The sequence below is a fragment of the Bombina bombina genome, chromosome 7 (genome assembly GCF_027579735.1).
Source record: "Bombina bombina isolate aBomBom1 chromosome 7, aBomBom1.pri, whole genome shotgun sequence".
Taxonomy (NCBI): domain Eukaryota; kingdom Metazoa; phylum Chordata; class Amphibia; order Anura; family Bombinatoridae; genus Bombina; species Bombina bombina.
The window spans coordinates 266,312,521-266,336,052 of record NC_069505.1 but is presented as its reverse complement, the minus strand read 5'-3'; the positions used below and the strand labels follow the sequence as shown (position 1 = coordinate 266,336,052).

The 23,532-nt window shown below is 34.9% G+C and overlaps 1 protein-coding gene across 1 annotated transcript in view; it reads left to right on the top strand.

Annotated features, from left to right (window-relative positions):
- CACNA2D3 (calcium voltage-gated channel auxiliary subunit alpha2delta 3) overlaps positions 1-23,532 on the top strand; it is a 1,718,630-nt gene that overhangs the window by 1,631,385 nt on the left and 63,713 nt on the right. Inside the window, 4 exon segments of the mRNA XM_053720740.1 lie at positions 3,404-3,479; positions 4,756-4,808; positions 9,571-9,626; positions 19,543-19,654. Coding sequence (XP_053576715.1) covers positions 3,404-3,479; positions 4,756-4,808; positions 9,571-9,626; positions 19,543-19,654 — 297 coding nt within the window.

The window sequence follows — 23,532 nt, the reverse complement described above, 5'->3', positions numbered from 1 at the left end:
CAACCATTCAACCCTTCATTGGATTTCATTTTCTTCCATTAACCAAAGTGTATAGACTATATACATATAAATACAGTGTGCGTGTGTGTGTTTGTGTATCAAACAATATTCATTGTGAAAAAAGAGTTTCCACACTTTTTCTTGTAGGACTTGACCTGCTTTTTTTTGCTGAACTTATTTTTAAGTGGCAGAATTCTCAACACCACTTACCTTATTTGGAAGAACCAATCCAGTGCTACTATAGGGGTAGCCTTGGCTAGCCACAAACATTTTGTTAGCAACATTTCCTTTGTTTTGAGTAACTATTTAAATGCCTCTTCCCTCCTCTGCTGAAGCCAATTAGAGAAATACAGTATATAAATTAGTTTGTATAGTGATTACGTAGAAAGTAGCAAAGTAAGCCTGTGACATCTTGAGTATAAACATCCAATTCTCACAGAAACTGGAATTTTCTGTGCTAAATTACAGGAAAATCAGGGTGCCAAACTAATTAAAAAAACACACTGTACAAAAAATTGCTCTGCATAATTAAACATTTTAACATTGTGGTTTATGTCATGAATTCATAAAAATTCAAAATATAGTACAAATTAGATTTTATTCTATGAAACATACACAAATATTAAATACAAACAACACAACAAAAGTTTTCAAAAACTTTAGGTTTCCCAATGAAATTATTGACACACAACTATTGCAGTCTTAAGACAAATGGTTGTAAAAGCTTCTCTGGGATCCCCTTTGTTCAGAAATAGCAGACACCCATGGCTTTGCCATTGCCTATTGGCAATTGGAATGCCACTAATTGCAGCTGTGCGCCTTACTTGAAATTCCTTGCAGAGAAGGGGTTAATCAGTTAGTTTGTAAGGTTCATTTTTTATGGAGAGTAGCAATTACCCTCCCACCTGACAGACTGTGTCCCTTTCTGTAACAATCTATCAATCTGCCTTCATATGGTAACAGAGAACCAACCATGCTCTGTCATATGAAGGCAGATGCTAGAAGCTCAGGGACAGCAAGTCTTGGTTGTCACTTGACAACCTAGACTGCTTGGGTTTTCAGTAGTATGGACGTAGATTTACATTTTAATTTACTATACTTTATTATCAAATTGTCTTTGTTCACTTGGTATCTTTTGCTGAAAATCAGGGACTTAAGCTCAGGGGCCTGCAGTTGTCTGGAGTACTATATGGCATCAGTTTGGCAAGAAAAACCTGATAAATGTTGTATTTTGATGTGCATTTTACCAATATAGGGTCAGATTACACGTGGAGTGCTAAATATTGCTTTCGTGAAAGCGATATTTGCGCTCCACTGAGTAATACCAGTGCATGAAAGCACACTTCCATAGGCTCAAATGGGAGCCTCATTCTCATGCTGTGAGATACAGCATGAGAACTAGCTTAGCGAAGGGGGTAAGTTGTGCAGTGATGGTAGCAAATTGTAAATATATATGTATATGAATATATATTCATGCATTAATATGTGTATATACACATATTAACACAAATATATATGTAAAAAGTAGAAAAAGAGAGAAGCGCATGCACGATTCAAGTGTAGAGATCAAAACTATATTTATAGCCACACGCTATATGGGTACTCACAAGGTATAGATGATTAAAAAGTATATATTGTCTCAATTCCTCTTTGTGTCCCCAGATAGTGCCTGGCTCAGTCGGTGGCGTGATCCTGCAAAAGTGTATATTTCCGTTCACTAGTAACGATCAATACTGCAGGTGTAGAAAAATGCCCAGGCTAGGGAGCGTGAACGTGAGAGGAATAAATGACGCGCCCTCGGCTATATGTCAATAGATATCCTCCTTACGATACACGTATTGCACGTGATACCAGAGGTCCTACGGCAGCCTCATAGGGTCATAGCCCCCCCAAAATGCTACAATTTTAGTTTTTGATGAAATACACACCACTGTATTTTGGGGACATTTGGGGCACAGTTATGAAATTAACCATAGATCTGATCTATGGTTAATTTTATAAGCGCTAATTGCTACTGCAAGCTCGATTATTTATTGCGTGTCCGCAAACGGGCAAATTTGACCATTTACAGGCGTGCAGTAAATTAGCGATCCACTTGTAATCCGTCCCATAATTTTGTGAAATGATTTTCTGGTTACATTGTATTCTTTACCCATGCATTTTAGCTAATTAGATTTAATTTCTGATAAAAAAAAATTTAGGAAAGGAAGTCAAAAAGCCTCAGACAAATATGATATTTTCTCATACAAAATCTAAAATTGTTATGGACACAAAATTAACAAGTAACAAGCTCAAATTTATTTCATTAAAATATTGTAGTAACCAACTATTTAGAGATCTCTGGAAATATCAACAAAACTTGAATCATTTATGAAGTTTGTATAGTCATGCTTTATACACAAAATGGTGCAACAGAACTTTTTATATTCTTGTATGTACAGTATGTTTTAATTTAAAAGTATCACTACATAATTTTGGTGTTTTTTGTAATTTAATAAAAAAATAAAAAAAAATAAAGACATCTTTAATTTTAGCTTTAAAGGAATGCTAAATAGAATCATATATTCAAAACAAAAGATAAACTTGACAATATTATGCAGATGTATTATTTAAATTATATAAGTTGTTTAAATATTGAAAAAAATAAGTGTAAAGTTTTAGTACTAAAAAAAGCAATGGGCGTTGCCATGTTGTAACCTAGGTTTATCCTCTACAAATTCCAGTTAGGGACAGTCATACATGGGTCAGTAGATTATGCAACCAATGTCTGTGTGGAATATAGCACAGTATAAAGTGTTAAGTCTAGGGCCTGTATTTCCTCCTTTAAAGGGATATACAAAAGCCAAAAAAAAATAAAAAAATCTTTAATGATTCACATAGAAAATGTAATAAAAAAAAATCAAATTTACTTCTATTATCTTCTATTATCCATTTGTGCTCAGTCTTTTTTATGCCTTCTAGGCAGTGTATATGTACTGTATATGAGTCCTGTAATTGTCTGATGACTGTCACATGATACAGTGGACAGGGACATAGAAGCAATGTTTTAAATTCCTTAGAAAAAAATAAATCTATTTATAATTTGAAATTCAGAGTAAGAGATAGTGCATTGTCTTTTTATTGTGCATTTATGTGCATTGTGCTGTATTTAAAAGTCATTTAAAAAGAATTGGAAAGTCCACAACATTTCCAGAATTCATTTACAGGAAAAGGGGGCAAAATAAATAATAAAAGTAAATTGCAAAGTTTATTTAATACATATACTTCAATATTTTATATTGCAATCTCAAAGTGGTTGTCATCATTATTTAACTTCTGTCTTAGAAAACATAATGTGTAACATCTAATTAGATTATGCTGTTTTCTGAGTTTTAAATTATTTTATCTTTCTTTTCTTTTGCAGAATTACACTATATGATTATCAAGCCATGTGTAGAATAACCAAGGAAAGTATAGATAGCGCACACGGCTTATTGGACGTAAGTGTTTCCCCCCTTTTTTTTTAAAGATAGAGAGTAATCATACATTGTTTTAAAATAATGAACACATTTATTCCCATGTTGTAAGTATTTATTTTTAAATATAAAATAATTTATTAAGACAAAACACATTTTCAGGGGAGGTCTTAGATCTCAGATTTTGAGCAGGAGACTGGAGACTGAGTCAGGAAGGCAGATTTTACTCTCCCCTCTGATCCCAAGCACAATGGGGGTACAACCTAAATTCTTGGGGTGCTTTTGAACACTTATATTAATGACACTGCGTGCATCCTTCATATTCTTTCCTGGTGTCTGCACCAGTAATACTAATTTAAAATGATAAAGCAGCCCAGAGAAGAAAACATTAAAAATGTCTGTGTAAAATGAAAATGTGTCCCTTTTTACTTTATTTTGTGTTAGTGCAATAAAAGGTACTGTGTATTTCTAGAGTGAGAGCCACTGCAGTAAAAGGTTGTGGAATTTCACATAATTTCCTTTAAATAAACTTCAGGTTTTTGTCAAAGATACTTAAGTTCAAAGACAATACTTATAACTTTAAAAAAATTGTTTTGAGAGGCTTCCTGATTGATTTCCTATGTCTCATATCAAGAAGAATTAGATTAAAGAAGATGACACATTGATGACATCTTTAAGGTCCCACATGTTTCTTTAGAAAAAAAAACCCATAATTACTACATTTTGGAAGTTATTAAGGGATTATCTTCTATGCTATGAACCATATGCTAAATATTTTCAAATGAGGTTCTTTTTAATCATTGATGCAGATGTACTGCCCTTACTATTGACTATAATGATATATTTAATGATGAGGCAGGAGAATACTATTGTTATATTCAATAGTGAGATCAGTACATGTGTACCAATGAAGAAAAAATGTGTTTGAAGATGGGCAAAATTAGGTAAATATTAACTGTTAAAATGGCGTGCTTATTTTAACTATAATTACTGTTCCTTTAATTATTAGCAAATCATGAGTTACTACATGTCATTTTTTTAAACTAATTAAACAAAAGTTACTCTAGTAGTATAGAGACTAAATATGTCTATATAACATTCTTTATGCCTATATATGTTTGTATTAACGGTGGTGAAAAGAGTATTTAGTATGTATTTCTTTTTTTTCCCTTTATTTTGAATTTTACAATATGCCATAACATTTTATTTTAGCAGTCGTTTGTGTCATATATGTATTCTTAAATATACTGTACAAACATTTAGTTAGCTATGTTATTAATAAAAGTTGCTTTTTTTTCAGCCATATCGTGCCTTCTTTGCTGCAGTAAAATGGATCATGACAGAACTGATCCTGTAAGTAAATCGTGTTCTGAATAGCTGTTGTGCTAAACTAATATCTTCACAGGACGTAGCAGACAACCAAATGCATATGATGAAATTATGATCTGTGAGCAAACAAAACCAAATGAATTTATTGTGGTTGTTTTTAAATTGGATAACAAATGCCTGTTTTCTGCAGCTTGTGTGGTCCCCTGTCAATAGATGAGACATTCTTGATGATTCATTGTATTATATTGTTATTTTTATGTACATCCATATAAACTGGACACCTTTACCCACAACCCACCCTTTGTAGTAAAAGTTAAAGTCTTACCACATATAACTGGAGGAGAAACGTCTAAAAAATAATCTTATAGCAGGTTAGTTGACTGCTACTGGAAGTATTTTTGCAAATACAAGTATAGTCCATAAATGGTTCTGTTGAAACTTAAAATGCACTGATGGTCATTTCATTATCAACTAGAATGTCCCGTTAAACAAGTGGTATAAACTCACTATAAGCGCCCCCTACATTCCCCAATAATCATATTATTCAGAATTCCTGCGTACAGACACTAATGAAAATAACAATGCAATATAAGTTAAAAGTGTAGCAATTAATTAAAGATTTATTCAACAATAGTCTAGTAAAAATTTAACTTTCAGGATTCAGGAAGTGCTTGCAGTTTTAAGCAACTTTCTAATTTACTCCTATTATCAATTTTTCTTCGTTCTCTTTATTTGAAAAAGCGAAAATGTAAGCTTAGGAACCGGCCCATTTTTAGTTCAGCATCTGGGTAGCGCTTGCTGATTGGATGGATACATGTAGACACCAGTCAGCAAGCGCTACCCAGGTGCTGAACCAAAAATGGGCAGGCTCCTAAGCTTACTTTTCAGCTTTTTAAACTAAAGATACCAAGAGAACGAAGAAAAAATTATCATAGGAATAAATTAGAAAGTTGCTTAAAAGTGCTTGCTCTATCTGAATCATTAAAGTGTAATTTTGACTAAACTATCCCTTCAATTAAAAATGTATTATCTTGATTATGTGCTATTAGCTTTTTAAATCTGATAGTCAGTGTGTAAGTGTCTTATATACCATATTTAGGTCTGACTTCCAAAAGAAAGTGCAGGGTAAATTATCTACGCTAAGAATAACACATTATCTTTTATTAAAGGTGGATGGTTCAAATTTTTAACCAAAGCACATTAATACTTTTTTTAGTGCATCCTATACTTTTAATGAATAGCATTGGGAGAGCTATTAGACAGCTCTGCTCTTATATTAGAAGTGGTGAGTTAAGTGTTGCTCTCAAGTGCAATCCAAAATACCACTGTAAAATGTAGCACTGTTTGAGACTTGAAGTAAACCTTTATTGTTAATAGTATAGTCCAGAATTACATTCACACCACTGGTTTAGCACTATCTGACATGAATTTTACTGCCAGCCCCTGTATAATTCTATTATGTGAGTGGTTTAGCACAGCTGTGCTCTCCAACATATAGATGTTAGTGGGCCCTACATTATCAAAGGACAAAAAGATAACTTTGTACTACTAATATTAGGGCAATATAAGTGGTATTCATTGTGCTCACACAATGTTAATTCACAATAGTTCAAATTATTAGTGGAGCACAAAAATGTTAGCGCTATTGTGTACTAACATTGCTCAAACTGAATCCATTTTTATTTAATATTCTTTATTTACCTATCTGGTTTCATGTCATGTAGCAGGAACCTTAAATAGAGTCACTTTCTTTGCTTTGAGCAGAGTTGTTGTACAACGGCACCAATTAACAACATTTATGAGAAGTGTATTCTACTCATATATAGTGCACATCACACAGATTATTTCTTGTAACATAATACTGGAGAACTATTGATAGATGACTGAACAAAGCTGCTCAGACAAAAGGCCTTGGTAGTGTGCCTGCTGCACAGTATTTCTGTACTGTCCTGTTAATATTTACAATACATACTAATGTTGTACAGCGCTGTGCATTTGCTGGTCTTCTATACAAGTGGCTGCAATCTATTGCTTTATTGCAGTCAGAGAGAGAGTTCATTTTAAATAAACCTGAACTATCATAAAACCAAAAGCCATGAAATCAAACAGTAGTGAAATTTAAATATACAGCTCAATAAAGTCCATTTCACTTTACCCATCTAGGATAAAGCACATTATGATAATATTTTAGTTTATAAAGTCCTTTTAGCTGTGAATTTCGATAAGTGAAAAATGGTCCTGTGAACAACATTGTTAAAGGGACATAAAACCTAAAAAAATATTTTGTGATTCAGACAGTATATACAATTTTAAACAACTTTCCAATTTATTTCTATTATCAAATTTTCTTTGTTTTATTGTTATCCTTTGTTGAAAAGCAGGAAGGTCTAGCTATCTCTTAAACAAAGAATAGCATTAGAACAAAGCAAATTTAAGAATTGAAAACTTTTTTTTTTTTTAAATTGCATTCTCTATCTGAATCACAAAAGAAAAATGTTGGGTTTTATGTCCCTTTAAGTACCAAGAATGGGATTGTGACCAACCAAACAGGACTGGCAAGTATAGGGGCATTTTTAACCAAACAGATAATAGAAAAAAGTGCTGTCGATAAATAAATGAAAATGTCAGATTTTGATTGTGTTGGCTTCAAAAGGGGCTCATCTGCAGCATTACCATATAGATGATTATTAAATGATCGTGATCAGCCCTAAAAAAGCTGTTTAATTATATAATTATTTTATTTGTTTGCAATCTAATTGTTATTCTTAATATTAATTTGTTTTCATTGTTTCAGTTATGTCTCAATTTAATTTTGCTCTATGAAAAAAAAAAAAGATAAAATAATTTCAGGAAAGTTAAAACATTGCTACAAACAGTTTTTGCTGAACCCATGCTCAAATCTTGGTGGATATTATATTTTGTTTCCTTCCGCTATAAGATTGTATATGCCAGTTTTATTTTGTAACATTTGAGTAGATTCCATTTCAATGCAATGTCTGAGCTAATACTGCAACTCTATGTTCCCTCAAAACACATGTAAGTCCTTTGTTAGTAGTCAGAGACTAATCAAGTCTAGGTGATTATAATCTAAAAAGACATTTTATTCTTCAGAAACATAGACAGTGTAAGGAGGTAATTTACAATAGAAGTTGTATCAGAGCCAGCAATGGTCTATCCATGTGAAATTTTAGCAAACATAAGAAAATGAAGAATAGCTGGAGAAAAAAAAAAACTGAGTAACTCAGTTATTAGTGCAGCTGTTCAGAAAGAATAGTTATCACAGAATGCCAGAGCAACGCATTTAAATTTAAAAGCTTAATTCCATTGGTCGCCCGTTGCTCAACATTTTTTTTTTTAATTTTTTGTAGTGATAGTGAGCGCCGTTTCACATATGGGCATGTTCACAACAAATGTCTGTAGAAATAATACAATGTTTGTATGATTTTTTTTTTTGATTAAAATTAAATTGTTTGGTTACATTGAATAAAAGTAGAAGAAAAAATAATATTAAAAAAAATATTTATTTATTTAAATAAAAATTGATGAATCGGTACCTTTATTCTGCCGCCTCCGGCCACCCATGGCACAGCTCAGTTTTTAAATGAGTTGTCACTTTCACCTCTTAGCAAATAGCCATGCAAGCCGATTGTCATTATGCCATAGGCAGTTAGCTTGTAAAGTTAATATTTGCTCCAGTGTAGGGATTACCCTACCACCTGAAATCTCCTGATCCCTATCTGATGCCTCCCGAACAGCTATTTTCCCTCCCCCACTGGTCAGCACCATCTTATGTACTGGCAACCAGTATGCAGTTTAGGGCTTTTATTTTTATATATATGTAGTGCAGATCCCACTTCACCCTCTGACCTCCCTGATTCCCCCAGACAACTCTCTAAGCCTCCCCCTCCCACTGCTCCCCACCATGTTTGTTACTCGTATCCATCTACCAGTAGCAAACTATTCTTGTTTTAATTATTTTTGTTTAATATTTATATTTTTTTTCTGTAATGTAGGCACCCCCTCCAAAATGATCTTTTTCTGTATTGTAGGGTCCCATCCTCCCTCAAGTCAATATATGTCCCTAGTTTAGAGACCCATCCCTTCCTCACCCTTTACAACTTGTCTGTAGTGTAGGGAAACCCCACCCCTCCCTCCTTTTTCTGCGCAGCCCACCTGCCTCCCTCCTTCCCTTCCACCACTCCCACTCAGAACCAAAGGAGGATCATTGCAGAGAATGACACAGACATTGTCACTGTCTTAAACGATAGTCGATCTGGCTTCATATGGTAAGGGAGTGCGATCAGGGCTCCCTTACCGTATGAAGGCAGATACCTTTTGCCGCCTGGTTGTGGCTCTTGCTGGACGTAGGTACTACATCAACACAGTACTCTGGGAAAAGTACTGTGTGATAGTACCTACATCCATATGGCGCAACAGTTGAACTTTAGTAAAATTATACTTATGTGAATCAGATGGAGCATAAAGTTTTAAAAAACTTTTCAATTTACTTTTGTTATCAAATTTACTTAGTACTCTTAGAATACTTTTTTAAAGCTTACCTAGATAAGCTTAGAAGCAGCAATGCTGGGAGACTATTTTTGTGGGGGTTAAATGCATAGTTATATGTATTCAACAGTGCAATAATAAAATGCATTAAATGTGTTTTTATTTATTTTGGTACTTTTGTGACCATTTAAACATTATAATACATAATACATTACTAATCTTCCAATGTCTATATTTGGTTAATATTTATTGTTTGTTTTGTTATTTACCATTCATTTAGATTTTTAGTGGAATTTAATCTATGCAGTTGGTGGAACTCAGGCCATTCAGTCAAAGGTAAGATGTTTTTTTTTAATTAGGATTTTGCTAGTAAAAAAAAATTAAAAGGAAATCACCCTAAATAGACACATTTTTAAACATGTTTTACAAAATGACTAATTAAGTAACTTTGAGGTAAGATACTATTTGCATCTGATAGAAATGTTTTGTTTTCAGAAATCTAATAGAACTCTTCAATACCAGAAAATTACTTATCATATAAAGACAAAAGTTTCATTCCATGTTTTATTTTATTTTTTTCTATGATAAACCCCCCCAGAAAAAAACCTAGAATAAACTCTAAAGTACAAGAATCAGAGTTAATTTATATTTTAACTTTCCTTTTATAAATATCTCACAATGTTTGTGGTTTAATTAAGACTATTCATCATTGGATAAAAAAAGACAAAAGTCATTATTTAGAAAGTAACAATACATTATTAAAGTATAAATTATATGGATACTAAGTTTAATTGGCAAGTTCAAAACCAACGTTTAAAGACCTCCAACACACCAGAATTTGAATATAACCCTTTGCAAGCCAAATATACATAGTTAAAATGATCAGGCAATTCATGACTCACCTTTGCATAGATAGGGATATCCTCTATATCCTCAAATCCAAGAATACTAAGGCTGCTGACAATTTAATTTGGAAAAAGTGTTTTGTACTGTTATATGAAAGCATCAATGGTTCTATGAGGGTATTGTGTCATGCAAAATACTCACATGTAATATTATAGCACCCCAGATCTCAAAGGTGCCTGAAAAGGCAAGTTAGTGCCTTTTTTATGTTTGCCACTCTGCAAAATAAGAAGGTAAAGTGGATAAAGTATATATATATATATATATATATATATATATATATATATATATATATATATATATATATATATATATATATAAACATATATATATATAAAGGCAGGTAGTAGATTATGAAACCCCCATCCTTGATAATGAGCTTTGTGGTCCACTTTTTGCAAATGCAGACCTTCTAGTCTAGAACCACCTTTGCTAAGTAGGGTTAATTTGTAAGCTTCCAAGAACACACAGGTCCTTACCTCAAGCAAGCGGTGAGATATGTCGAAAACTTGTTTAAATATTACACAGATTTAACATCAGATAAGCAACCCACAATTACATATTCTCTTTATCACGCTGCCAGATATCTGATGTTACATTAATGTAGTGTTTTTGCTAGTATGTGTTTAAATGAATTATTCAACTTTAATTTCATAACTTGCCCATGCAAGGAACCCAAGTTATCCTAAACATTTGCAATCTGAGCTATTAAATGATTTCACCTTTATTTATCGTGTCTCCTATTTTCCCACAGCTATAAAGGCACTACTGTTTTTTTACTTTAAAGGATATTTATCTCCATGTGCAAAAATCGTATTCTACATTTAAAAATAAATAAATAAATAGCAAATCCTTATTAAAATAATTATCAAAATATTGAACCAAATACAACACCCTATAGCATTTAATTGTAATCATATTATAATTAGCTATGTGGCTGCTATGATTGTCAATTAGACATATTCCAGGCTGTGGTGGTGGGTAATTATCGAGATTGATGAGTCACAAAACAACACCCCTGAAAACTCCAAAAATATCATCTTTTTGGCCCTTAAACAAATAAAAAGAGAGAGTGTATGTATATATATAATTTTTTTTAGAAGAGGTTACTTTCTATCTCTTTTTCCTTTCTTGATAATCTTTCTGTATTACCTTTTTTACCTTTCTCCTCCTAATCCCACTTTGTTATCGTTCCTCTTTTTTTATCTTGCCATCTTTACCCCATTTTTTCCTCTTCATATTCTGCTCTATAATAAAGATGGCTAAGGGTCTAGATTTATCATTTGGCAGACAGACAGGGTTTACATTTTGTGAACCTGTCCGCATTTCATCGCAAAACTGTGGGGGCCATTTGTTCCTCCAGTTTACCAATGCCCTTTGTTATTGGTTGTTATACACCCATCTGCCTCTTATTATTGGCTTAACAGATGTGCTTATCTAGGTCCCAGTAGTGTATTACTAGGCTATATCTGTCCCTTATATGTTTAATGCTTTTTCAGTAGTTAATCAGATTGTTATATGCAAGTAATAGAGAAATAATAAAATGCTTTAACACATTTGAGATTTATTTTTCCACATCTATTTAAACTGCTGTAACAGGTTAGACCCATCATTATTTTCCCTCTACAATTAAAAACATATTAATGCAGTAGATTAAGCAGTTTAATCTAATTTCAATTAATTAATTAATTGCTTACCGATCAGAAAGCTAAGCAGTTCATACAGAGTAAACTAGAAAAAAGGTTGCAACACAATATCCATGTAGACTGTTCTCATAGTCATTTATAAACTATAAGATCTACATAGTTTTTGACTGTGTTAATTTTCAGTTTGCCACTTGAATTACTTGCAAATCTTAGGCAATATTTTAAAAGTTCAGGAGGCAGAAATGTAGGGACATTTTCCTATCTTTGCACTGCCCATGATACTTCAATTTAGTTACCACTTAAAAATGCTAGGCAAAATAAAAGGACACAACAAAATAGGCATTTCTAAAACTTGTAGTACCTTTTAACCTGATAAAATAAAGGTTTCATGTGGATCAAATCGATATAAAGTTTAGTAAAATATTGTATAATGTATTATTGCTGTGCCTTAGATATTATGGGTAACCTATAAAGTGTTGGCAAAATAATGTTACATGTCAAAAACTGACATTGAAATTTTACCAAGTTTTAAATGTTTAAAGTGCTGACTCAAAAAAATGTCCACATGTTGTTCATTAGCATATTGCCCTAGGGTTAGGCTGGTCCTGCAGTTTTGCTTATTCCGTTTGAACATTTACAAAGACAGAATTTTGGTGCACTGTAAACAGATTTTAAAGGTACTTTAAATACCCCTTACTTTGTGACAAAATGGGCTTTGTACTATACTCATAGAAAAGCTAGAAAACCTAAGTTTTCAAAATGCTGCTATTTGATTTGCAGCTCTTGCATGTCACAGAATTAGCTTTTTGGCAACTCACAGTTTTTACACAAAATCAATAGATATTTAATGTATTTTAAAGTCATATATGTATATGCAATTTATCCTTAAAGGGACATGAAACCCAAATTTCTTATTTCATGATTCAAAAAGAGCATGTGATTTTAAACAACTTTATAATTTACTTCTGGTATTTAATTTGCTTACTTCTCTTGTTATTCTTTGCTGAAAGGTTTATCTAGGTAAGCTCAAGCGCAGCAAAGAGCCTAGGTTCTAGCTGCTGATTGGTGGCTGCATATATACACCAATTGTCATTGGCTTACCCATGTGTTCAGTTAGAAACCAGTAGTGCATTGCTGCTCCTTCAACAAATGATACCAAGAGAATGAAGCAAACTTGATAGTAGAAGTTAACTGGAAAGTTTTTTAATATTTTATTTTCTACCTAAATCATGAAAGAAAAAGTTTGGGTTTTATGTCCTTTTGATTAAGATCTTCATAGCAAAAGATCAGCATCAGGGGCATGACTACATCTCACTGGCCCCCGGTGCAAAGGCAGTGGCTGAGTCCTCTGTTTCAATAGTGACCTTTCTGGCTGTTTGCAGTCAATAGAGGCTAAGCCAGCAACCACACAGGGGCAAGAAGAGCTTCTATCTCCTTGAAAAAAATTGGGATGTGTGCCTTCTATGGACACAGTGGAAAAAGGGGCTGGTCTTCAATTTTCCCAGGGCTGCTTTTTATTTCCAGTCCAGCCTTTTGTCTGTTTTCCTTCCCCCCTTGGGTAGTCCATGCCAGAGAATAGGCCTTGAGCTGCCTTCCTGTAGAAATATGGTATATTTCGGTTGAACAACACTGTGGCAGCCATGTTTGAAACCCTGCCACCATTTCTTTTTCAATATATGACGAGTCCACAGATTTCATCCTTACTTATGGGATATCGCCTCCTGGTCAGCAGGAGGAGGCAAAGAGAATGACTCATACACATACCATACATTGTGAGCTCTGTTTTACAGAGGGGCACACAAAGATATACAACTACTAAATGAAGGACCAGAAGTGGCATCTAGATGTGTGAAACTTCTGACACCCTTATAGTTCTGTCCCTGATCTACATAAAAATAAGTTTTTTACAAACATATAGGGCACGATCCGATATACGGCGTAGTTTTTGGTGCAAGCGAGGGAACCCCGCGCCACCTGTAATTTCACCTTGCACATCGGGGTATTACATATACTGCGCCGTTAGATGCTAAACTGGAGTAAGTAGGACAAACTGGCGTTCTTCCAAAAAGTGCGCAAATACACATTTTACTCGTCGCAAATAACTTACGCCTGTATTTTGTCCACGTAAAGTCTCAATAAAGAGTAGTTTTATGCAATTTAGGCTAACACTCGTAAATATCACCCGCGACTCCATCTAAAAATGTGCCACGTAATTACGCTATTCAAAAGTCATATATAAACCCATGCCCAGCCGCCATTTTCTTCAGTGTGTTTGGATGGTTCGTTGAGCTACAGCACACTACAGTGGAGTGGAGAATTAGTCAGAGTAGAGAGAGAGGTGCAAACAGAGGAGTTAGTTAGGTCGCATTATTGGTTGGTAAAGCTTGTACACTTACACATATTTTTACATATTGCACACATATTGCATACATACATACATATACAAAATACACAACACATTTTTTTTCTAACACCTCACACATTTTATTTCAATTTTACAGTGTGATAGACTGAGTGTTTGGTTGTGATTGTGTGTGATTGAACTGGTAGTGAGTGTGTGACTGTGTGTAGTGTGAGGATGTCAGGGAGAGGTAGTGCGGACGGCAGGAGGGGAGAGGAGTGGCAAGGAGAGGAGTATTGTAGAGGACAGGAGGAGCAGCGGGGTCCCCGTCAGGGAGTAAGTGGAGTGAGGACAGGGAGAGCTAGAAGGGATGATGGGAGGGGAGATGCCCGAGAGCCCCAGAGACCAGGCACATCAAGGAGAGGGACAAAGGGTGCACATGGGGACAGAAGGGGGGAGGAGGGAGAGGATAGGGAGGAACCCACACCAGGGACATCGCAGGGAGCAAGCCAGGTGTCCACAGAGGATGAGAGGATGAGATGTCCAAACTTCTCATTCGATGAGAATGTTGCCCTAGTCCAGGCCATTATGGACAACCACAGTGCCCTCTTTGGCCAGGAGAAGGGCAAAGGCATTGCCAGAAGTCATAAAACGACATGGTTGGCGGTAGAGGATGCCGTCAACAGTGTGGCCCCGCAGAAGAGGACTGTTGAGGGCCTTAAAAAAAGGTGGAATGGCTGTAAGAGGCGGGTGAAAGAGAAGATGGGGCAGGAAGCCATGCACCAGAGGGGAACAGGTGGTGGTCCACCCCTGGACACAGAATACAACACCTGGCAGGAGATTATACGCAGGTCCCTGAGTATCACAGCAGTCCGTAGACTTCCAGGGGCTCGTGACTCAGGGGTTGCAACCACAGCTCATCATGCTGGTGAGTAACATCCCATACACCAGCATGATATGTATTTGAGATATAACATCCTTTAATGTCACATATTCATGTACACAATGAGGAGCATGGTATTTGGCCTACTAACAAAAACATCTACAATTATATTTCACATTAATGCTACTTAACACAATGCAATTCTTTATATGAGGTGGAAAAGTGCAATACTAACGTGTCTCAGAGTAACACAGGCCACAAGCCACATGTAGAGTTTTCAGTAAATGGACACTATAGCCATCACAATACTTTTAGCTCAGAAAGCAGGTTCTGTGCCTACATCAGGCTAAAGTAAATTGTGTGACCATAGTGTCACTTAAAGAACACATTTTTTCCATCATTGACATGTACACATAACTATTGTATGAAACACATACCTGTATACTGTGCAGATTAAAATCCCTCATATCACAAATCACATTGTGCACATGCATGTTATAGAGTTTGACATGAGAATGAGTATAGGCCCTAGCATGTATCAATGTACATTGTATGCCCACATGGACATATATATGACTGTACTAATCCCTCTCATCATTTGACTCCTCCACAGAACCTCCTGTCACCAGGATGCAAACAGGCATGCCGCCACCTCCACCACCAGTCACAGGCATGCAGCCACCACCACCAGTCTTCAGGCAACCACGTGAACATTATGCTCCCAGGCATGAACAGGGTTGGATGGCTTCACTAGAGGACCCGGAAGTGATGCCACCACCATTGACATCTGACCCCTGGCAAGATTCCTGGCCAGAGGAATATTCTTCTTTTGGCTTTGAGGGGGAGCCAAGTCAGCCACAAAGGGTCCCCCCCCCCCAACACAATATCAGGGCAGTCATGGATTTTACACACAGGGTATGTCACAAGAAGTGCAAACTGGACAGGCTGAGTGGTCACACACTGGTTATCAATGGGACTACCAATCCACCCTGAGAGCTCCACCATCCTCTTCCCTTGGGAGAACTCCACCATCCTCTTCCCTTGGTAGAGCTTCACCATCCTCTTCCCTTGGGAGAGCTCCACCATCTGCAGATGAGCATATAGCTGGAATTTCTCAAGCACCAGCAGATGCAGCTGAAGATGTCCCACAAGCACCAGCAGATGCAGCTGAGGATGTCCCACAAGCACCAGCAGATGCAGCTGAGGATGTCCCACAAGCACCAGCAGATGCAGCTGAGGATGTCCCACAAGCACCAGCAGATGCAGCTGAACCTGCACCTCAAGCACCTAGAAGCCCTGCTGCTCAAGAGCCTGTGGATGCACTGTATTCTCCCCTGGGTGAGGAATACATTTCACTCCAGAAGAGGCTCATAACAAGCTGCGAGAGCAGACAAAGAGGCCAACAGAGGTTTCACAGGAGCCAAGAGAGGTTACTCAAGCGTAGCATAGAGCTGCAGAGGGACATGGCAGCATCATTAAATGGAATTGTTAAAAACCAGTCGCAGATGAGGAGAATTCTGTCTGATATGCAGATGGACAATAGATGGCGGAACAAAATCAACTCTTGGGTGTGTTGGTTGAGCACTTTACACACCAGCAGGATACTGCCTCCAGCCTATCATCTGTGGCCAGCACACCAGCAGAAACAGAAGAATCTTCTCAAACCAGAAGAACAAGGCAATCCACTACAGCCACCTCAGCTCCCTCACACAAGAAGCCAAAAAAGAAATAAATATTGTTATATTTCAGCATAAATCTTGTCCTCTGTTATTTACCATATAATTGTCATCCACATCCATGTGAGGGGTGTTTTAGTACACTAATATTGTTAAAACATATAATAAGGCCTGTGTGGAAAATGGCCCAAAAAAGTTAATATTATCCTGTTTATGACATATTCTTGTACTATAACTCACATCCACAATAGTTGTTTCTGAACGGTACATATAGTAATATTCACTTCTAAGATGTAAATCAATGTATCTCACATCCAATATAAATTGACACATTGGTATATATAGTAGTGATGCTACTGATAGGGTGGGCATTATCAGGTGTTTTAAGTCTGCATGTGAGAGGTTGTGGTGCTTGTGATTGGTTTGACACAATTGCAAAGAGGCAGCCTTCAAGAAGGTGTTAAAAATGATCATATGAGCCATCCTAGGTTTTGCTTTCAACTAAGAATACCAAGAGAACAAAGCAAGTGTTCTAATTAAATCTGAAAGTAGTTAGAAATAACATGCCCTATTTAAAAGAAGAAGGTTTTCTTTGGACTTGACTGTCCCTTTATATATTTTGGCATCAGTGCCAAGCTGTGTTAGCATTAGAATAAATTACACTCCAGTGGGTTCTAAAGAGATGAAGGTAATCCAATTTACAGTACATAAGCAAGTATATGTCCACAATGTGATAAAGTACCTACAAGCTCAATCCATTTGATTATGTTGTGGCTTTAAACTATTTCAAATACACAAATAAACCTTAAAAAAGCAATATCATAGTATACTGTCCCTTTAACCTTGAGATGCTGCTTAAATGTATGTGTTTGTTAAGGTTTCCAGGGAGTTACGTTGGTTTTTTAGTCAGTGCAAGGACTCCTGCCCCTGCAATTTGTGGCGAGATGAGAATGGAGTAGATTTTCTGAAATCTGCACGCGTAAGTCCTTACGCTGTATATTGGATACCAAATTGCGCTTAGTTCTATGTTAGTCTATGGGTAAAAAAAATATGGTTGAAGGGTGAAATATACGCACGTAACTTGTATGCTACGCCGTATATGTGATACCAAAATTGCGCAAAATCTGGGGTTGCCGGCTTTTGCGGGCGACGCTGCATATCGGATCGGGTCCATAAATGTAATTTTGTTAATAAACTTTGGAGAGCTTTGTTATAGGAATAAACCCCTTGAAAAACCTTGTGTGTAGTGTATGTTTATTTATTTCCACTTAATGTGGTCAGTTATGGACAAATATAAATAAGCCCCTGCACTGATCTATCAATTATTGTGTAGCATTTTGCAAGGTCAGTAATCCAACAGAAATTCTTAATACTTAAGTACTACCTTTATAAGGTAAGAGTGGCATTAAAAGTGATAGAGAAATGTGTTTGTAGGTTTTGTGATCACATTTTAACATGAGTTTGCTTTACATTAGCATTGATATGTACTTTCTGATATTGCTGTTTTCATCCTCTTCAACAGTGTTTCAGAATTACAGTCATCAGGGCACACTAAAAGGACATATTTTCTTTCAGGATACCTTAAAGGGACACTGTACCCAAAAATGTTCTTTTGTGATTCAGATTGAGCATGACATTTTAAGCAACTTTCTAATTTACTCCTATTATCAAATTTTTTTCATTCTCTTGGTATCTTTATTTGAAATGCAAGAATGTAAGTTTAGATGCCGTCCCATTTTTGGTGAACAACCTGGGTTGTCCTTGCTGGTGGATAAATTCATCTACCAATAAAAAAGTGCTGTCCAGAGTACTGAAACAAAAAATAAGCTTAGATGCCTTCTTTTTCAAATAATGATAGCAAGAGAACGAAGAAAAATTGATAATAGGAGTAAATTAGAAAGTTGCTTAAAATTACATGCTCTGTCTGAATTATAAAAGAAAAAAATTGGGTTCAGTGTCCCTTTAACTAGAGCACAATAATCAGCTGCTCAGTAACCTGTGCTCACCCAAGGTTATCCTAAAAATCTAGCCTATTAGTGTGTAGCGATAATTGGAATTCATAAAAACTGTTCTACATTATGTTATTGATATTTCAACAGGAAATACATAGGAATTTCAACATCACTTCAGTATTTTGTATACATTCAGTTTTGCTTGCTGGCTTATCAGAGGGGTTAACATGGTTCAGTACGTCATTTTTAGATTAACAAAAAGGTATATCCCTAAACTGCTCTTGATTTGCAAAACTTTGCAGATTATGCGATTAAAATGACAGTGTAAATAGATTTTTAAACGTGCACTTTGCATGCAGATCTTTTGTAATGTGGTCCCTAATTGCTATTATATCTGTGGATAAATAAAAAAAATTCCCTTTAAATTATTTTTAGGTACCTTTAAGGATTTGTATCCCTACAACGAACACTGGAAAAGTATTCAATTGCATACAATTTCTTATTTAAAGTTGTTTTGTTACTAATAACCCCTGAATTGGCCATGCTTCAGCTTCTTTGCATATTCTTTCAATCTAATATTTATCTGCAAAGTGTTATATTTCTTATTTTTTTTTTTTTTTAATATACTGCCATTGCCTAACATACTGAAGTATTGGATATCCAGAACAAAAATAAAGTGCTTTAGTAAAATTATTAAATGGGTGCAATACCAAAATATATCACAAGGTGGCAGAAGCAATAAAAATATAAATATGTATACATTTAAAAATCTTCATCATTTTTATATCTTAATATATAACATTCAGTAGTTTATTGTTCTTGATATAAAAGTGTCTTATCTCTCCCTGCAGCACAAAGACTGAAACAGACTCTAGAACCTTGTGATACCGAATATCCAGCCTTTGTTTCAGAGCGCACAATTAAGGAGACTACCGGTAGCATTGCTTGTGAAGACTGCTTCAAGTAAGCCTCTTATGGAAGAAAAAAAACATTTAACAGACTGTGAATAGTTCTAAGACTAATGTTTATATTTTAAGGGCCATAATCTTCAAAAAATTACACACTCTAATTAGTTTTAAAACTAGTAACCCTTTACTACTTTATATTTAAACCCCACAAAGGGGTTAAACACACATTAGAAGTACTGTTTGGGTCTCACAGAGCACTGCCAGTCCTGAGCGGAAACCACAACTCTAGCTCTGCTCATTGGATCAATGTCAGTTTTTTGCTCAGGACCTGCAGTGCTCTAGAGAGGTACTTCTACTTTGTGTTTAACCAATTTTCATGGTTAGAGCATGTAATTTGTCGACTATGATGTCCCTTTAATGCCGCCAGGCTGACAGAGAATGTTCCCATATCTGTGTTATTTGACTGTGAACAGCAGTTTTTAGTATTAACATACATTTTAAATATCATCATTAAGACATAAATATTAATTTTTTTTTGTTAAATGTTTTAGTAACATGCAGAAAATACAAACCTGCCATACTGGCCGAATATCTCTATCGTTACTGCAGTATATGATAATGATAGGCTGACAGGGACGGCTCCCACAATTATATTGTTGGACTGGGGTCTACATTTATATTCCTGAAAATTAACGGAAAAAACGTAAAATAGGTTTATTCAGCAGTGGGACATCTCCTTTAAAAAGTGTCATCTATTTAGATACGACAAGGTAAAATGTCCACAGCAACTGAAATTTATTTTTAAAATGTAATAAAATTAATTTCATTTAAATTTAAAATACTTACTATGGGTCAGATTACGAGTGGTGCGCTAATTGTTGCACACGAGCGATAGGGGGTTTATTGCTACTCTTTACGTACATTGGAAGTAGCGTGCATATTACAGGTTCAAAGTAAACACGTTCACTTTAGAGCAATTGAATTTAACATGCGTCAGGATAGCGCGACCTCACAGCTCTGGTTAACTGTTAAGCTCAACTAAAAAGTTGCACATAAAAAATTATATTTAAAGGTACAGTTACACTTAAATTAACACCATCTAATAATAACTATTAAAAAAATGCAATAAAAAGTTATAAGATATAAGGTCTCAGGTGTTAGAAAAAAAAAAAGTCAGGCAAAGGGCTTTAACATAGAGATAGATAAATATTCATGTCTAAATATGTATATTTGTGTACAGATGTGTTTATATATAAATACACATATAAACACAATTACATATGTATACATATAAAGATAAATAACTCTCCACTCGTAATTTAGCCCTAAATAGTGTAGTAATGGTTAGTCCAAACTTGCTTTAAAAAGATATCCTTTAAATTTGATATTGTAGTGGCGATTTAAAAGAGGTTTCCGCTAAAGACTTGCCATTCCATCTAAAAAGAGCCTGGAAATGTAATACTGGAAAGAAATTAATGTGCTATTATTTCCTTTTAATGACATATTTGAAAATCCATCATACTTTTTCCTTCCAGTTCTATTGCATTAAACATATTTCAGAGTATATGTTTATGTTGTATCAGATTTCTGGAATTTAAAGCAAATAAAATTAAGAAGAAATCCTGATATTATTTTAAAGATAAACAATCATGACAATAATCATAAAAAGGAAAAAATAAAATTCATATTAAACACCCACATTTTCTAAGAATCATATAAGAAACCATGTTTTAAAGAATTTGTGCTTGAATATGACCTGATGATACCCACTTCTTGCATATGTTTTTGTGCGCTTTTTGAATTTATCAAATTGAACAGCCTTGAACCGACAATCTATTTTGGCATATTTTTTGGCAGCGTATTTTGCCCATTGTCTTTTTAAAGTTTATACACACAAATATTCATAGGTTTATTTAAAAAGTAAAAATTATAACGAACCACAATTTTAAACTATAAAAATTGTACACAACTAAAATAAAGACATTGGCGTGTTCATTTATGATGATATTCAAGTGTTTGGGTGTTTTAAAATGTTAATGATACTATTATGCAAAATAACTGGGTTATTAACCCCTTAAATATGGAGGCAATTGTCCACGTTCTGAACATATAAAAAAAACTAGAATTTGAGCTATATGTTTTTTCATCCATAATTTGCCTCTTTCACTTTAAGTGCACACACACTTGTTATTTATCGATTTTTAGATACACAGGGATTTCTTTTGACATATATATATATATATATATATATATACACACAAATTTAATATGAATACAATCTCAGTAAATGTGAGACATTAAGCAATTTTATTTTTTTCACACACACACATTTTTTATTGTGAATAATTCTGATAGGATTTACTGCATTAAAATGCCTGTATTTGTATTCTGCAATGTCCCACAAGTAAAACAATATCCCCCATGTACAGGTTTTATTGGGTGTCTGGAAGTTAAAGGGTCAAATATGGGGCCTTCCCAGTTCAACCCTCATACATGGAAATTTGTCACATTGATCTAAACAGCACTGAAAGGGTTTATTTTTTTACTATTTTTTTTATTCCTACCTAACAATAACTCCCTCAACCCTCCCCCCAATTCCCACTTCAACCACCAATTCCCACTTACTGATCAGAGAGATCACATCAATAAACTGTGATCAGCACCTAAAGGGTTAATCTTTTTTCCACTAAAAGTTATTTTGATTTTTTTTATTAGAGATGTATATAACTGTTTGGGATACTTTGTAGGAGTTATATCTCTAACTCTCTCACCTCAGATCACACTGAGGTAGAGGGAAATGCAAGACAGCTCACTGGTTGTCACATTTTATCAGTGACAACACTGCGATCACGTGACTCCATTAGCTCTGATTGGATCCTGGAGGACTGCCTACATTGCTAGACAAATCTCTGTGTTTGATCCAAGTGTGTACATTTTACGGGGGGAGCAAGGGGCCACAGAAGTTAGGACATTCTATGCTGTCCTAGCCTAATGTCATTAAGGCACAGTGTTTTCAGGATGGCATGAAATGTTCTAACATTATTAAGAGGTTAATTCATAATTTGTTCTTGTTGGTTAAATAGAAAAACCTTAATTGAAACACATTAGTCAGTTATCATCAATACAGTATCAATTAGCTGAAATGTTCTCTTTTCTCTTTGGCAAACACTTTTTAATTACATTTTGGTGTGAAGAAACTACCCTTGAACATTTTTGGGGGAGTGTAGGATCTAGTTGTATTGCATATATGATTCTGGTGGCAGATTTTTTTAATGCATGCATTATAAACCATTCACTGGAGAGCAGTGGATCTAAATACAAAGTAAATATTTAAAAATGATTTTAAAAATGTAATTGTTTTGTTTTCCTGAGGCGCAATCTATAAAAATCCTGCTGAATGCTGTTTGCTGTGGTAAATAAGGGACAGGTATAGTTCCTGCACAAATCAACCAATCACTGTGCAGCATGTAGAGGCATCACGGTTCTTTATTACTTTCAGGGGAAGTGGGAACACTACAAGTTTCAGAGTTAAAGTAGAGGAAAATCAGGCAGTGTAGATAAAGAAAATGCATTACAAATTATTATTTTTCATAAAAATTTTGCATAATTAAGCATTTTGGGCTAGATTACAAGAGGAGCGCTATTTAACTTTCAACTTGTAATACGAACGCTACATTTGATGAGAAAAAAAACTGCTCTTTTTTCTCTCTCGAATGTATCTGTTATCTGACCCAAAGTTTTAATTTTTCACAGTGAAATTAAATTGCATTACATTATTGTTATTTATTTTGCCTGTTTTTCCTGTAATTTAAATCTGAAAACTGTTTTTTTTTCTACTCTCTCTGTGAGACTGCAGTAATAAAATGCAGAACACTTAACACTTCTGCATGCTGCACACAAATTTCTTAATGTATGCACAAGCTCATTTATAGA